Source organism: Corvus brachyrhynchos, unplaced genomic scaffold (assembly GCF_000691975.1).
Source record: "Corvus brachyrhynchos isolate BGI_N302 unplaced genomic scaffold, ASM69197v1 scaffold370, whole genome shotgun sequence".
NCBI lineage: Eukaryota > Metazoa > Chordata > Aves > Passeriformes > Corvidae > Corvus > Corvus brachyrhynchos.
Genome location: NW_008235977.1, coordinates 3,717,819 through 3,734,234, shown reverse-complemented (window position 1 = coordinate 3,734,234; position 16,416 = coordinate 3,717,819). Strand labels below are relative to the sequence as shown.

The 16,416-nt window shown below is 38.4% G+C and overlaps 1 protein-coding gene across 6 annotated transcripts in view; it reads left to right on the top strand.

The window, feature by feature from the left end:
- MYO1B (myosin IB) overlaps positions 1–12,686 on the top strand; it is a 98,771-nt gene extending 86,085 nt beyond the window's left edge. For all 6 annotated transcript variants that reach the window (XM_017728722.1, XM_017728714.1, XM_008630068.2 and 3 more), the window contains 6 exons: positions 399–533; positions 1,383–1,489; positions 4,302–4,434; positions 5,962–6,114; positions 7,004–7,131; positions 9,687–12,686. In XM_017728722.1, coding sequence (XP_017584211.1) covers positions 399–533; positions 1,383–1,489; positions 4,302–4,434; positions 5,962–6,114; positions 7,004–7,131; positions 9,687–9,810 — 780 coding nt within the window. In that variant the 3' untranslated portion in view covers positions 9,811–12,686. The remainder of the gene's footprint in view (positions 1–398; positions 534–1,382; positions 1,490–4,301; positions 4,435–5,961; positions 6,115–7,003; positions 7,132–9,686) is intronic.
- Positions 12,687–16,416: the final 3,730 nt, after the last annotated feature.

The window sequence follows — 16,416 nt, the reverse complement described above, 5'->3', positions numbered from 1 at the left end:
TATATCTGTACAAAGCACATGTACACTTTCTGTGTTTTAAGTTTTTATTTTCTATCAAATACAACAACTGTGTTATGGCCTTGATAGTCCTTGTAAGGAAATGTCCAAGATAAGCACATGGAAAAGTGACAAATTAATATTCTGATATTGTAAAGAAAGGATAGTGATAGTATTTGGTGGTGTAGGAATGGTATGAAGTATTTGCCACAGTTCTGTGATATCTAATCTGCATTTCCAGTATACCTGGCTTTTAAAATCCATATTCTGGCTTATGAGAGCTGAGAGTTGCAGTTTGGTAACTGTGCTTTTTAATCACAGAGCAGCTGCTTTTCCTTGCGTACTTCAATAACTCTGATATTTGAACATTAATAAAACATCTTGCTTCAATTTTATCACAGATGCAAAAATACTTCTTGGAAATGAAGAATAAGATGCCTTCTTTATCACCAATAGATAAAACCTGGCCAGCGAGGCCTTACCTTTTCTTGGATTCAACTCACAAAGAACTAAAGAGGATTTTCCATTTGTGGAGGGTAGGACACATTCTGGTCCAGTCTGTGCAGAACTTCTTCCCATGATTCTCAACAGTTTTGTTCACAAAGGGTCTATTTTTAGGATGTATTTCCTTCAATTCCAGCCAGGATAATTTTATTTCTTTGGAAGGAGTATGTTTTTTGGTCATTGCCTTTGGCTTGCAAGGGATATAACTATCCTGGCTACTCCTTTCTGGGGCTAGGGGGAAAGGTTTGCTTCCTGCCATCCGCCTGTTAATTAATAGCTTGTAATACTTGTGTCCATGGCCAGGACTTAGACCAATGCTGGAAGTGCTGGGTGGAATTTTTTGCTTATGAGCTGTGGTTAGCTGAAATTTGTTTTGGATCTTTGGACGGAGAGAACAGCGAGAATCTGTACAAATGCTGATGGGACTGTTTTACTGATCTTGTGGGCTGTGTTTTCTGTGAATTGTCAAGGAGCAGTTTTTCTTTCTGAGCCTGCAAAATTCACCCTCTCAGCTATGGTTTTTTTTCTTTCTCTCTGCCTATACAAACTTGCAAATCCGTGGAACTGTGTGAATGTTTCTGTGAAGCTTTTTAGCACAGTCTTCCAATAACTGGTATCTCATAGATTAAGCTCGTGTTCAAGTGCAACATGCTTACATGAGATGTCCTATATATTGTTTCTGGTGTAATTCAGAAGTATCTAGAATGGGTGAGGAGAAAACTGCCTCTCCTGTTTATTACAGTGGCATGTAGGATGGAGCTGAGTCACTTCAGAAGCATACAAAGAATGTGCATCTTGAGCAATGAGCAAACATTAGTCTGTGGTGCTGTGAGATTGGGAAAGATAATTTTATGGTTTGTTTAATATATCCTGTTTTGTAGTGTAAAAAGTACAGAGATCAGTTCACAGATCAGCAGAAGCTTATATATGAAGAAAAACTGGAAGCAAGTGAACTTTTCAAGGACAAGAAGGCTTTATATCCAGCCAGGTAATGAGTGATTCTGCTGCCTTTAGTGTACAAGAAATTCTATATCCTTCTGTAGATTTGGGAAACTAAGTAAGATTTTGCGTTTTACCTTAAGCAGGAAAGTGTATTTTCCTTGTTTGACAACATCCCTCCATCATTTGACTTTTTCATCCTGAAAACTGACCTCAGTTAGAAGCAAACTTAGCTGTTGTTACAGCCACTAATCCTGTGATACCAAGAACTTCTGTTCAGAATCCATGGTGGTTTGTTGTTTGAACCCCCCATGACCTGTTCACGTTGTAAAAGTTTGGGGAACTTGCAGAACCCTTTCCCCTCGTTTCCATCAGGCTGTTTCCTGCAATGATAAAGGCAGAGTGAGCTGGGAGGCTGTCAGTGACAATGTCACTCCCTCCCAGATGAGCTGTGCTGGGGAGCTCTCCTGTGTTCAAAGTCAGCACATTTCACCATCATGCTCTAAGGTGAAGACTGGGTAATTTAACAGTTAGATACACTGGTGCATATCTTTTTGCAAGGATACTTTAAAAAAAGTTCTATTTCCATTTTAGATTCTGTTTTCTTTTTTTTCTTTTTAATCATGTGAAATCTCTTCAAATAAGTTCTTTGGTTTCTCAGATTACTGAGTTCTCTAAAACTGACAGATTCTTGTCATTGCTATCTACAGAGCTAGCATTACTCAAGAAAGTACAGTAGTATCTGATTTTATTTAAGGAATGCACTTCTTTTGGTATGCCATAAAACTGACAAAAGAGAGATGTCCTTGAAATAAGTTGGCTTACACTTTTTAAGTGAATATGAGCTTATAAATTGTATTTTTTCTTGAAAACAAACATCTTGTCCATCTCAAGAGAGTTTTCTTGTAGAAGCTGAAATTTGAGCTGAGCAGGAGCAATTTAAATGAGAAGCAAGGTTCGGCAGAGGGAGAAATGGGAATCTGCAAGAGTTTATGAGAACAGTTCCATGCGTGGACAAGCTCTTCTTGTTGTTTGTGTGTTTCCTTGGGTTTATTTTGTGTCATTTTTTAAATTGAGACATTTCCTGTTTTCCTGTAATGGGCTCAGTGTATGTTTCTCTTTTTTTCCCTTCAGTAGATCACTTATTTGATGGCTATATATGCTAGCTTGTGGTTTGTTCCTTATTTGCTTTGGGATGTCTTTTTATGCTGCTGGGAAAAGAGAAAGATGGTGCCTTTGGACTTTCCTAGGGACAAGCAGGTTGTTTTAGGTTTTAGTCAGTATGCATCTGATCAGCAGAGAGCTCATTGGGAAGGAAGGAATTCTATTTATATCCCTGGTTTGGTACTTTTTACACCAAGGCTGAACAATGAAATAATATACAGCAATATATATATGTGAGTAGTTTTTATCCAAGACATTCTTAAATAGTATACATGATAGAGGAACTGCTGATTCATTTCAGTTTTAGTTGTAACTTGTCATCGTTTGATCAGGGATGAAGTCCACAGGGAATGTACTGTTTCGATGACTATGATTTCATAATGCTAATTAATAAAAACCAAAAAACCCTGAAGCTCCAACATAGTGGAAAGTTGGAATGTTTCCCCCACCCTGCATTCATTTAGAAACATTTCCATCTCTTTTTGTCTGGTATTCAGAGCTGATTAGCTCCTACTGTTGTTTTGTTGGGGTTTTTTTTAATAGGCCTAAGGGTAGAGAAAATTACTGTATAAAATTTCTGATTAATTAGTATGATAATGGTTCATAGGATATGGCTAATTTTCTGTGTATAGTATAATTATTTAAGAAGAGAGAGGGACTTGTGGGTACTAAAATTCAAGTACCCTTCCTCTTCTTTCCCATTTATCTGTGTGCCAGATTGCAATTGCAAAGGCAATGCTGTTCCACATACTGTACTGGTTTCTCTTGGGCTCCAGTCTTGGCAGGGCTTTGCTTGAATACTTTGACTGTACTTAAAGTGATTATTTAAAGTGACTTCCAAACAAAGCAAGCAGCGACTGTATTCACCAATTCTTGACCTGTAGTGAAGCCCTTACGTTAACACCCTAAGGTGTATAAAGGTGGGGGGATTTGGAAGTGGAGCAGATCTTGACAAAGAGCTGCTCCATGCTTCACAAACAACAGCAGATCTTGAAGGCAAGTTCATGTCTGTCACTGAAGTCCTGCCTGTCAGTATCAATACTCTGTCAGTCCTACTGAGGTTTTATTTTCTGTTTTCACAGGGACTCTTACTGGGTGATTTTAAATCATAGTTGGCTGCATATGCAAGGATGTCCATGTGCCTGATATCCAAAGAAATTTGGCCCATTTAATTGGAAAATGCTTCCAGAGCAAGAAAAAACCCTATTCTGTCTTTGGTGATAACTTTCTCTTCATTCACCATCGCTGGGCTGTTAGTGTGTATAAGATTCTGTATCTAATACACATGCCATTTCTTACCCCATCTCCTTTCTCTCTTCCCCTGGGATGATGTGCTGGGGGATACATCCACACAACTTTGCAGCAATTCCCATGTTATTTTCTGCTGGCACACTCTGCCTGCTTGGCACAGATTAATGCTGGTACCAGTGTGCTGAGTGAACAGGTACAAAAGGTGGGCATTGAGAGTAGAGGTTTCTGGCTTGTTAAGACTATTCCCTCACTAAAAGTGAAGCAGCAAGTAACTTCCCCTGGAAGAGGGCGTGCCAAAGCTTGAGGAAGTTTCTGGCTGTATAGCCAGAAATGTATTGAAAATTATATTTGGGGCATCTCCTCATGAAGCCTGTGATGGTGTCAGGTTTGCTTCTTCCTCGAGATTCGTATTTAACTCGTGTTTCCTTTGCCTTTCTTTCGGGCAGTGTTGGGCAGCCATTCCAAGGGGCTTACTTGGAGATCAGCGAGAACCCCAAGTACAAAAAACTCACAGATGCCGTGGATGAAAAGATCATTATTGCAGAAGTTGTGAATAAGATCAATAGAGCCAATGGGAAGGTAATCAAATGGATTTGATTATCCAGAAGGGTAGATAATTTTTGTTATAAATACACTGAAAGTGAGACTCGTAATAGTCTGAGGATTTTTTAAAATAATGTGTATTTTTAAGGGTGCAGGACTGGAAATGTTGGTTTTATGTAATTGGGTGATTTTAACCACCTCTTTTAAACTTACATGAAGATTACTAAAATACTGTTTTGTAGTTTCCAGTGACTTTTCAAAAAAAAAAAATTGTATCTCATCAACTGGTAACAGACTGTATTGTGTCACAACTAAATGTGGTCTCTGTACTCAGCTAAGGTCTTCTATTTGCCAATTAAAGAAAAACATTTAGAGAATATTGTTCTTCTTCAAGTATTTAGAAAACTTAACTTTTCGAAGTCCACGCTGTCAGTCAAGCTTCTGATTATCACATTTTATTATCTCTTAAAATTATGAGTGGTATACTCTGCTAGCTTTGCCTGTTTTCCAAAGCTCTTTGGAATGAAGAGGCAAGTTTCTTGTATAATTTGAATAGAATTGTTAAATATGGTGGGTACTTTTTTATTTGGCCAACACAGAACACATTTTGCATTTAAATTGTACTTATTAAAACAGGAAGTATTATTCTACCTTAGTAAATTTAATTGCTTTCACCATATCTGTCTAAATATTAGAAGTAGTAGATCTCAACTTCTCAGATGTAGATGTCATTTATGCATTTGTAGGAGTGAAATTAGGTTGCCTGTTGTTGATGCCGAGTTAATTTTCTGGTTTAGAAGAAACTAATTAAATGAAGACAGTATCTTTCCTGTACTTGCACAGGCTACAGCTCTCAAGATGAAAAAAAAAAAAAAAAAATTAATGAACTATGGTTCTATGTGCTTAATGCAGCTACTTCTTAATTCTAATAAAGATTTTATTATTTAAAAGTTTACAGGAGAAAAAGCTGCATGTGGATTAAGTTCTCATTTCTCTTTCTTACTATTTTCTAAGACAAATTTAGGAACACACATTTCATGCTTTAAAAGTATTTGTCTTTTGAAAATATGAATGCTTATCCTCCTAAAGGGTAATTCCAATAGATAAAGGGAGGAGAACATAATTCTGAAAAACACTTACATGATTTGTGTTGCTCTGCATCATAGTTTTGATGAATAATGGTCAGTATAGAGACTTAGTGTGTGATGATTTTCCTGGAGATTTTAAATTAAAGAGCATGAAAAATTAGGTTATCCCGATTTGTATAGTTTCAGAGTTTCACTTTCTGAATTTTACAGCTGTAAGCTAGTAATTAGAGGAACTGTTTATACCTAAGCATATGTGCCAAAATGAGCTAAGCTTCTCAATCTATAATTAGACACATAAATAAATTTGACCTGATTTTAACTGATCTGCAGCTTTTACTGAACATCAGATGTTCACGTGTGCTAACGTGGGCCAAGCTTTTTAACTCTATGAACTCCTTGGAGTCTTAGTAGGTGCTTAATGAAAACCAGTTCTCTCCTCATGTAGACAATGTTCTGCATTTTTGCATTTTCACAGGCTGCGTCCAGGATTTTCTTACTAACCAAAAATAATGTTCTTCTTGCGGACCAAAAATCTGGGACTATCAAGTCAGAGGTTCCATTGGGAGACGTTACCAAGGTGTCCATGAGCTCCCAAAATGATGGATTCTTTGCAGTGCACCTCAAGGAGGTTGGTTACCACTCCGTCACACCACGACGACGGTTTTACATGCAGTGATGTAAAACCTGTTTGTTAATTATCCTGTAGCATTAAATCATACAGGTTAGCTCGTAGGCTTAGAAATTTACTGAACTTTGCCATAGCTGAAAAAACTTTGATTTAAAGCTACTGAAGCCAAATGAGAACAGTTATTACATTATGAATGATCACTTAACTGTGAAAATCAGACTTCATTCTTCACTTCAGCCTCTTCAGGATCAGAGTTTTCCACTTGTAATATGGTTCAGGTACTTTGTGCCAGTGTTTTCCTTACATATACTGGTAGAATATTTCTCTCTTCTTTATGGGATGCCAAGAAGTCCAGGGTGAGGCACAGTTAATTTGTTACTCAGTTCTAAAGAACTTAGCTCAGTGCTATATTTGCCTCACTGCACTGTAACCATTGCTCTGCTAAAATCATTAAGCTGGCATCTGTATTCTAGCCTAAATGGATTTGAAGACTGTTATATACAGTGTCTTTTCATACCTGCTGCCATCATCCTCAGCCTGGTGTTGGTAATTTGCTTTTGTTCCTTTCTGCACGTACTGGAAGCTTGCTGTGGTGTATCCAGATGAGGGAGACAGAAACACTACAGTTTTGTAGGACAAATGAAGATGATGCTCCTTTAGGACCAGAAGGGATTTTTTTTACCTTTCTCAACTGGTTTGTAGATTATTTGGGAGCAAATGGCTTTTTGATCCTATACACTGCACTGCATTCCCTGTTTAATTTGCAGGACAAAAGATTGTTGTTTCCTTAAACTGGGAAGAGAAGACTCCTTTTAAATCCTCCTGCTTGGCTGCCATTTAATCGTACTCAAGGTTTTGGTAGTCCTAACTACTTTCTTTCCTGTTTCAGGGTTCAGAAGCTGCCAGTAAAGGAGATTTCCTGCTCAGCAGCAATCACCTTATTGAAATGGCCACTAAACTTTACCGCACTACTCTCAGCCAAACCAAACAGAAGCTCAACATTGAGATATCTGATGAGTATGTTTCTTGTTTGTTTAAGAGTACATTTGCTTCAATGCAGCATGCTAAAAAGTCAAGTATCTAGTGTCAGAATAACAAAACACTGTTGTGTAGCTAATACTTCTTTTCTCTTGACAGAATACTTGTAAAGAAGGATCCAATTTTCAGTGTGTGCTTGTTATAGTATTCATTTTGGCTTTTATGTCCCTGAAAGTCATTACAGAAAATGTGCTTTTGTTAAAGTAGTTTCAAATAGGGCTGTGAAGCAGAACTGCTGCTGTAGAAATAATCAAGAGTTACTACATTTAAGAGAACAGCTTTGCATGTGACTGAAAAGTTCACCAATTTCTATGAGATATTTATAGACTAGAGTGGACACTAGGTGCCAAGTTCTCCTGAAAACAACCAAAACCAGAATACAAAACCCCTCCCCAATTCAATGTAGGTTTATTAAGCTCTACCTTCTCTCTTGTGAAGGTGAAACAACCTATTGTTTTTTTGTTTTTTTCATTGTTTAAAAGCTTTGTGTGATAAAAAGTTTGCATCTCAAAATAGTATTTCTTTCTGCTTGGTACAGTTTCATATTTTGGCCTTAAATAAGAACTGCCCTTGTGGTGTTTTTAGCTATGGAATAAAGGTGTTTGTGTGTGTGTGTGTGAACTCCTGAAGTTTGCTGAGGAAGAGTCCCTCACTTAGTCCACCGTTGTCATGCACTCCTTTTGTTCTGTGAAGTGACCCCTCTTTTCAGCAGTGTTGATTTGGTGGGTTTATTCATTTTGAATAAAGAAGAAAATTTGGAACCCTTTAACAACAGTGAAGTAAATTTCCTGTAGGCAAAAATGGAACCTTTCTATCTGGCTGCACCACACTGTGTGTGTTCTAGAGTCATGGTAGTGGGTACAGTTTGTTCAGATTTGAGGATTTATTAAAAGGCTAATTTTGCTCTTTCCTTGAAAAGAAAATCTGCCATTTTCCTTTTTTCTGTTACCAGGTATCATTTAATTTGCTCAAGGGTGTGTGTTTTTCAGTCTCTAAGAGTGTGGCTATTCCCAGTAAGCTTCTAGTTTAAGGGGAGCTACACAGGAATAAACTAAAGCAAAGTTTAAGCATGCATTGCACTAGTCTGGAGTGCCTGCTTACCTTAGGTCTGGAAAACAGCCTACTTTAAAGGAGTCTTTCTTGCTTTTTGGGATGTGGTTTTTGTTTCTTCTCTTGCAGATTAAAAACATTCATGTGTGTATTGCTATTGAGTTTATCCAGACTAAGTAATTTTAAGCTTTGCAGAGTCCCATCTCTATTGATGGTGAAGCAGGAGTCTCTTCTCCTAGAGTTTAATCTAGAGTTTAGACACAAGTGCAACTAGGAATTAAGAGGAAAATGTGGCCTCATTTTGATTATCCTGCTTTTTGGGAAGAGAGCTGATATAAGAATGCTGTTGATGCAGGGGTATGTTTAGGAAGAGACACACCATTCACATGTATAATATTGGAACAGTGGGTGTAGGAGAATTCAGCTCTGGTGATGAGACAATGGCTGTAAGAGCTGCTCACGTTTTTGGGGTGCCTGCATGGCTGGGAGTACTGAGCAAGCTCTGAGTGTCTGGGCTGTGCAGCAGGAAAGCAGGACCGAAGGGCAGCTCAGCGCAGCAGAGGCCACTTCCTCCCCTGAGCTCTGCCGTCAGCTTGATTTGTGGTTTCCGGCTGCAGAGCAAATTCTTTGAAGTTTTTGGCCTCTGCTGGAGGACTTTTTAAGGATGCTAAAAAGGAAAATCGGCTGTATTACAAAGGACTTTTTAGGTCAGCAACCACTGCATGTGAGCCAAGAGGCAGCACTGCCTTGCTTATTGCTTTTAATTTCTCTATCCAGATCAGTTAGAGGTTAGAGGCTCCACAAGGAGCCTGTTGGTTTTTTGTGTTTTGGGTTTTTTTAGGCAATTCTCTGTATTCAGTGAAATTTCCCTTCCAGTAAAAAGTGAAGAGTCAAATCCAGATTAATTTACCCAGAACTTTAGAATTTAGAAAATGTCTAAATTTGGAGATTGCTGGGCAGGAAGTGAATTTTCCCAGTTGCCGAGCAGGGGCCTATAAAGGCCAACTAAGGATTAGACGTATGAGAGGTGCTAAAATACCAGATGTACTAAATTACATGTAAACCAGAAGAAAAGCACTCCCAATGTTGCTATAGAAGTATTGACCTTCCTTCCATGAAAACAGAGAAGTCCCTTTGGCTGACAGTGAAGTAGTTGGAAATAGTCTTCGCTGCGTTTCTGGTACATTAGAAATTCTGTTTCAAACTGCTTTTTTTTCTAAAGGAATATCAAACTAACTTCTTGTAAAATGTCCACAGTTATAGGCAAAAAGCAATACTTAAGAGATACTACCTGAAGGAGATTCTTGCCATTCCATAACCTATGGCTTTTTAAATTTATTCCCCAACTCTTTATTATTAATACAGAGCTGAAAATGACATCTTTTGGAGTGATGCTTAGAACCAACAGGAAAAGACTTCTGCTCCTCGTGTGTCTTTTTTTTTTTCCTGCCCTTAACTAAAATTTTTACTATTCCCTCTCTTAGGTTCCTGGTCCAGTTCAAACAAGAAAAAGTGTGTGTGAAGTTCATACAAGGCAGCCAGAAAAACGGCAACATCCCAACTTGCAAGCGAAAAAACAATCGGCTTCTTGAAGTGGCTGTCCCTTAACTGCAGCTGGTGACTCTCCCTTTCATGGACTTGTTTCTTTGTAATAGTGCAATTTTAGTTGTTTGGTTTTGCTATTTTTATCCCTTTCTGGAGCTGTTGATGGCTAAATAGCTTTAGAAACCCTTGGCAAAACATTTGATCGATCAACTTTGAAATCTTTTTGTCCATGCCAGAGTTTTAACCCTCGAATCGCAGACTTTTATCCAGTGAGGCATTTTTACCAGCTGGCACATATCTGTCATACAACAAATCATTCTCTTTGTTTAGCAGCCGTATTTTAGTGCAGCATAGCATAAACCCACATATTAATGATGAAGTACTCATATTCCTTAGTGTAGAGATCCACTTAACCGGAATGACACGTGGCCTTGATGCTGGGTGGCCATTTGTGCCCGGTGTCCTTTTATCCCGACCTGTCCAGAGGGCTGACAGAGGCTCCTCAGGTCCCACCCCTGTGCAGACCAGTGGAGCAGAGGCTGATACAATAACTCCTGTAGCTCACACTAGGACATATGTAACTCAACCTTCCCATCAATGCAGCACAGAAACATCTAATCCTGCAAAATAGGAGGAATAGATGATTACACAAGCAGCTACACGCATCATTTTATAGAAAAACATGTGGAAATTTCGAAACAGCATTTTTAATTAGGTCAGATGTTTTTAATGACTTTATAAAGTAGAATTCAGCAGAATTAAAGAAGCTTTTTCTTTTTTTCACAAAAGCTATAAAGTTCAAGGCATATTTTCTGTTCTGCTTTTTTTCTTTTAAATTATCAGTTAAGATTAGAGCCTGAAAAATGCAATAGTATTCATAACACAAGTAAATGCTAGTTATTTAAACAGCTAGTTATCAAGTGAAAGGTTTGAGCCTTTCTTTTAAATATTGGCATGTACAATGTGCAATAAAACATACGTGACATTTTGTGAGAATTATTTATAATACACTTTTGTGTGGAAGAGAGAGGATTGGTGCAGACTGCATAGACAATGTAAGGGTTAAAATAGATCTGTTTTGTTAATTTGCAGTTTTTAGAGTGTACACTACAGTTGTCAATTTGGGAAGAATACTTAGAATTAAAAAAAGAAAAAATCCTTAATTTGGGGGTCTGTATATAAATTGGTATTATGGTAATAAAACTGTTCTAATTCTGTGCTGTTTGGTACTCCTATGTTATAACCATATTTTTGTACTCCAAACTATTTTATATAACTCGTGTGCCTGATGTAAATGCGTGCACAGAAAATGCAATCAAGAGCCGCATTATAAATCTTCAGTGTAACTGATTGCACTTAATCTTTTATAAGCCACAAGCATTAGCTGAAATCCTTGAGAGGAGAGATGCTTTGCCAGAAGGAAGGAACCGCTCATGTGAAGGGTTTGTGGGATGTGACTGTGTGATTTGTTGATGCGAAGACAGCGGAGAAAGCGCGTTGTATTTTTGCAGTCTGATATAGGACAGATTAAGGCCCTGGCTATCTGATGTGCAGTGCTGGAAGTCTGAGCATAAATAAAAGAAAGATAAAGAAAAGTTCAGAGTCTCCTTCCTGTCCCGGTGGGGATGTGATGTAGCGCTCACGGCTGTGAAGGCTCCTCTGGGTAGTTCAACGTTAAAACAGTGTTCACTGCAATAGGTGTTCAAGTGCTAGTGGTTATTAGTCTGAACAATACAACTGGTTTGGGTTACACCACACTCTGCTTTGGGATTAAATGGTTTTTCTATGATTTGGACACAAAACAATTGTTTTTACAGGCTGCTTCAATGTTGCTGCTAAAAGTCCATACATGTGACCTTGAAAGGTGGGACTAATCAGAAGATCTATTTCCCAAACTGACACAAAGGTGCCTCTTCCTCATAATTGTAGTTCAAACCCTTCTTCAAATAAATGAGTCAGGTTAATAGTTTAATAAAATTTAAATAATTTTACATGTATTGTAATTATAGATGCTTGTGAAGGAAATTTTAGGATAGATTTATGATGCAAAATTATGATACTTGAAAGGAATTGTTCCATTGCCTTAAGAAGACAGCACATAATAATAACAATGTGGCATTTAAAACTCCTAAATCCCGTATTAGAATTTCTGCTCGGGAAAGATTGGAGAGTTTGTAAAACTGTTCACTGTCTTGGAAACCTTTACAGTAAGAACCACACACAGCAAATTCTGAAAATTAATACAAAAGTAAGAAAAACAAACATTTGAAATCTGGTGTAATTCTGTAGTTGTTTGTAGTTAAGAAATGGGAGAGTTTAGATTAAGAACATCTTGATATTTGGCCCATGAAACTAGGGTATTACAGGATAATGTTAGGATATTTGTCCCATCCCAGCCAGGTCCAGTACACATCCCTTCTAGTTTTTGATCTTTGCAGCAAGTCTTAATAGCCATACCTGCAAAAGACTGGAAGAGGGACAAACTCCTCACCTTGGTTTCTCTTGTTTCCTTTCTTTTTTGGGACTTCTGCAATTTTTACCTTACATATTAGCTGGTACTTTGTGACAATTACCTTTTGACTCTTGAATACTTCTCAATGGACAGAGCAAGTTTTGCAGAACATGAATTATTAGATATACTAGCAGAACCATGGCATCTTGATGTTTAGATTTAAGTATCTAGGATGTTGAAAATAAAAATGCAAGGTCATCTAGCCACCTGGACTTTTTTTTTTCTTTTCCTCTGTTTTCTTTTATAACTGTCTATCAAATGGAGTTGTAAAGAGAAGAGTATTCCTCCCATGGTGCTAACCTTACTTTTGCATCCTTTTACTTTGTAAATGCTATTCTTTCATCTCAAAGCTGGGCAAGGATCATTAAGAAAAAAACTTGTTGCATGATGCTTTCTAGAATCAAATAAAATTCTGTTTCTATACCTATATTTTCTCTATATCTGTATTTTTCTTACTGCAAAAGGAGCAGGTGGCTGGTTTTTAGGTTAAATATACACAACACTGGTGTGTGACTTGAAGAAAAAAGAAATTTTTATTTTGTATGTGATTCCTTAAGAGGCATCCTCGGTGATCCACAGTAATATTTTTCAGTCCTTTCCTCATCATAGTTTTTGCTGAAAATTCTACAAACTCAACTTTCCTAACATTGGGCTTTAGACCAATTGCCTGAGAACAGTATTACAGCCAGTTAAACCTGATTTTTAAAAATGGCTTTGTGCCCCAAACCTATCATACTGCATATGTTGTCTTGTGATCTGTTTCTCTCCTTTTATGCTTAACAATTCTATCCTGATTTTTTTTCTATTTTTGTTCAAATTATGGAAGAAAAGAAACTAAAATGTAAAATCAGGAAAAGCATATTCAGTTTTGTGTTTCTTTTCTTTGCCAAAATGAAGCCTTTTTTTATACATTTCTGGGGGGAAAAATGAAGACTTAATTCAAAATTTTGATGTGAAATGAGAACATTTTCCCCAGTCTGTGTAAAGGTCTCTGTTAATTCTTAAGCTTTTAGATCCTTAATCTCGAAGAACAACGTATTTTCCGTATTCTGTAGGAAATGGGCGTGGTTATTTCTAAAGGATTGCTCAGTAGTGTGATGGTGATAGGAGATGCACACGTTATGTGCTGCTTTGGACATAGAACTTCCCAGCAAACATGTTTCAAAGACAGAACTGGAGGGGACTCTGGGGATGCTGACAACTACACCAATATAGAGCAGTGTGAGTTTGAAGGAATCTCTAGTATGACCAAATGAGTTCCGACTCTCCTCCTGTCTCACTTCACTCCTTATTGTAGTACTTTTTAGCTTACACAGACATATGACTATGAGTGGGAGGGACAATTGTTTGCCAATGTTTGCAAAACCCCTCAAAAGTGATCAGAATTTTCTGGGTACTGCTTTTAGTCATGTGGTTTAAAGTACGTGCTTGGTATGTCACTGTGACGACCTTCCAGTTGAAATATAGCTAAAGGTTGTTGTCATGTAGTGTGATCTTGCAGCCATTCCAGCACAGGATTTGGTGATTTGTCTGTCTGCAGTTGTGTGATCTGCTCAGTAGTTTCAGGAGACTTAATTGAGGCAGTGGCATCCTCCTCAAAGAGAACACCATTCACGTGCCAGTCCCACTTACAGTGAGACTTTCCATGTTCTGACTCACTGGAGTGCTTCCTCCTGGACATGAAGGTAAAGGGAGGTTTAGTGCATGGAAAAAAAAAACTTAATTGGCAGAGCAGAACTTGCTTCTGCTGAAATATTGTAGGTGTGAGCAGTGGCTGCTTTAAGCACAGACACTGCCCAGAACTGCCACGTTCTGTCTCACAGGGTGACTCTGCCCACAGCTCTCCCTCAGCAGCGCTGGATCTCTCCCTTCCCCTGCACTTCTGAAGCAAAGTGGAAAGAGGACTGTGGTGAATTTACAGTTGCTGTTAGTAATTGTTGTGGAGAGGTGTATTTATGTAGGTTGGGGCAGATTTGCATTGGGCAGTCTTGAAAAATTAGCTGGAATGCGAAGAGGAAAAAAGTACTCCTATGACTTTGCTGGTTTTAAATAAATGCATCGCTATCTTATGTCTGGCTGTGTTTGTCTACAGTAAACTAGTGTTATTTAAAGAATTGGGATTATGATATCAATCTCATTATCAGCTAGAATCAGTTCTGCTCCTGTTCCCTTCCACCCATGAGTATTCAGACTGTAACTCAAAATGAGAGGTAGGACAGTCTGAGACCATGCAGTTAACTTTGATTATAAGCAATTGATGAAACTGAGTCCTAAAACTGTTAAGAAACAGATTGCATCTCTCCTTCATTCTAAACCTTTAAACCATTGACATCTGGCTGTGAACTGACTAGGTGAAATTATGAAGTACGAAGCACAAAAGGCTTTATACATGAATGAAAAAATAACCTCAATCTGAATCTCTTCTCTTAATAATTCAACTGGTTTCCACGGCTGCACCCTGCACTTAGCCCAAGGTAAGGATCTCTTTGATGTGTCACATTTTACTGTTTATGGTCTCCAATTATTAAAAAAGACAAACCCAAACAACTAAATATTCTTCTGGTCAGGGAATCCTCTTCCCTGGAAACATGGGAAAGTGCTGGGGATCTGCAGGGAATCCTTTTGTAGGAGCCTGGGACTTCACTGCTGACTTTCACCTTTACCTTCTGAAACATTGAATGCCTTTGGGCTGTTCTCTGAAAGTGGGACATACTGGGGTTTTGCCACGTTGAATGGGGATTTTTACTGGCCTGGCAATGTCCTTTCTGGATGTTATGAATTCTTTCCCCACCAGTATCTTGATACTGGGTGGTCTTAGAGATGCCAGATGACGTTTCCTGCTCTGGCTCACATCACGTTCTGATTTTCTCCAGCCCCCATTCCCTCCTGTCTCTGATGTTCCCTGCAGTGATAAGGGGAGGCAAATATCTCCGAGACACAGCAACAATGTGTTCCTTCAGGCTATTCCATTATCTACTGCTGCATCTTGGCACCTTGGTTGCAACTGAACATACAGGAAATGTTTTATTTCCCTTCTAACCAAGAGATGTTTTTAATGAAAGATGCTTTGTTCCCTTTTGAGTTACTTCATTAGCTGTATGGTATTGCCAGTGTTTCCCAAAACTGACAAAATCCAAACCTGAAGCTTGAAGCATGAAAAGCTGCTGCTGCTATGTGCTCTGTCTCTTCCTGTTAGAAGGGAGATCTCCTCCAAGCGATGTTGTGAGGAGTCTCTGCTGGTTTGATTCACTGCACGAAGCCATCAAGGCTGCTGTGTGTGCTTCTTTTAGCCTGGAAAAATGAATCCATCAGAATACCAAATAGGCAGTTTCAAACTGATGCCAGAAGGAGGGAACTCATTTTTAACTGATGCAAAGGAGCATTAAATAGCTGTGAATATATCTGAATACCTGAAGAGGTATCTCTTTACTTGCCAGTCTGCTGTATAGCTATGGGAAGGGATCTTGGCATAAGTTTAAACATGAAGACTCGAATTGGAGGCGTTCAAAGCAATTCTGTCTGATTAAATTCCCCAAAAGCTATTGATTGTTATTAAAAATTAAATCTTAAAGTCCAAAAGTTGTGGCTGAGTTTGCAGAAGATCCTAAATGTTGATTGCATCGCAAACTTCTTAATATCTTATGGGGACTGTGGCCTTGTGATGGCAGGTTCCTGAGTTTTCATGAACTGTTCTGGGGATGATTTAAAAAAAAAAACAACCAATTCAGCTATTTCTGATAAAACAGGCATTTGTTCTAAACAAACAGCAAACCTATAGCAACATAAGTGTAGACATGTTTCCAGCTCATAGTCAGCCCATTACTGGCACAGAGATATTCTCCTTGACCCTTTATTTGAACACTATTTATGAACTGTTGTGTTGATATCACCTGCTGTCCTGTACGTGATTAGCTCCAGGGATGTGGGGTTTGATCCTACCTGGGTGGTTTTCTTCCTACTGCTGAGGAGGCAGGATTTCTCAGGGTAAAACAAACAAACCAACAAGAGAACAAACTGGAAAAGGAAAATGGGGACTGTGAGCCATTCCATGCTTCAAGTTTCAGTCCCACAGAATCACGGAACAGTTTGAATTGGAAGGACCATTAAAGATCTCTAGTCCAATCCCCACTTTGATGAGCAGGACTTGAACTACATGA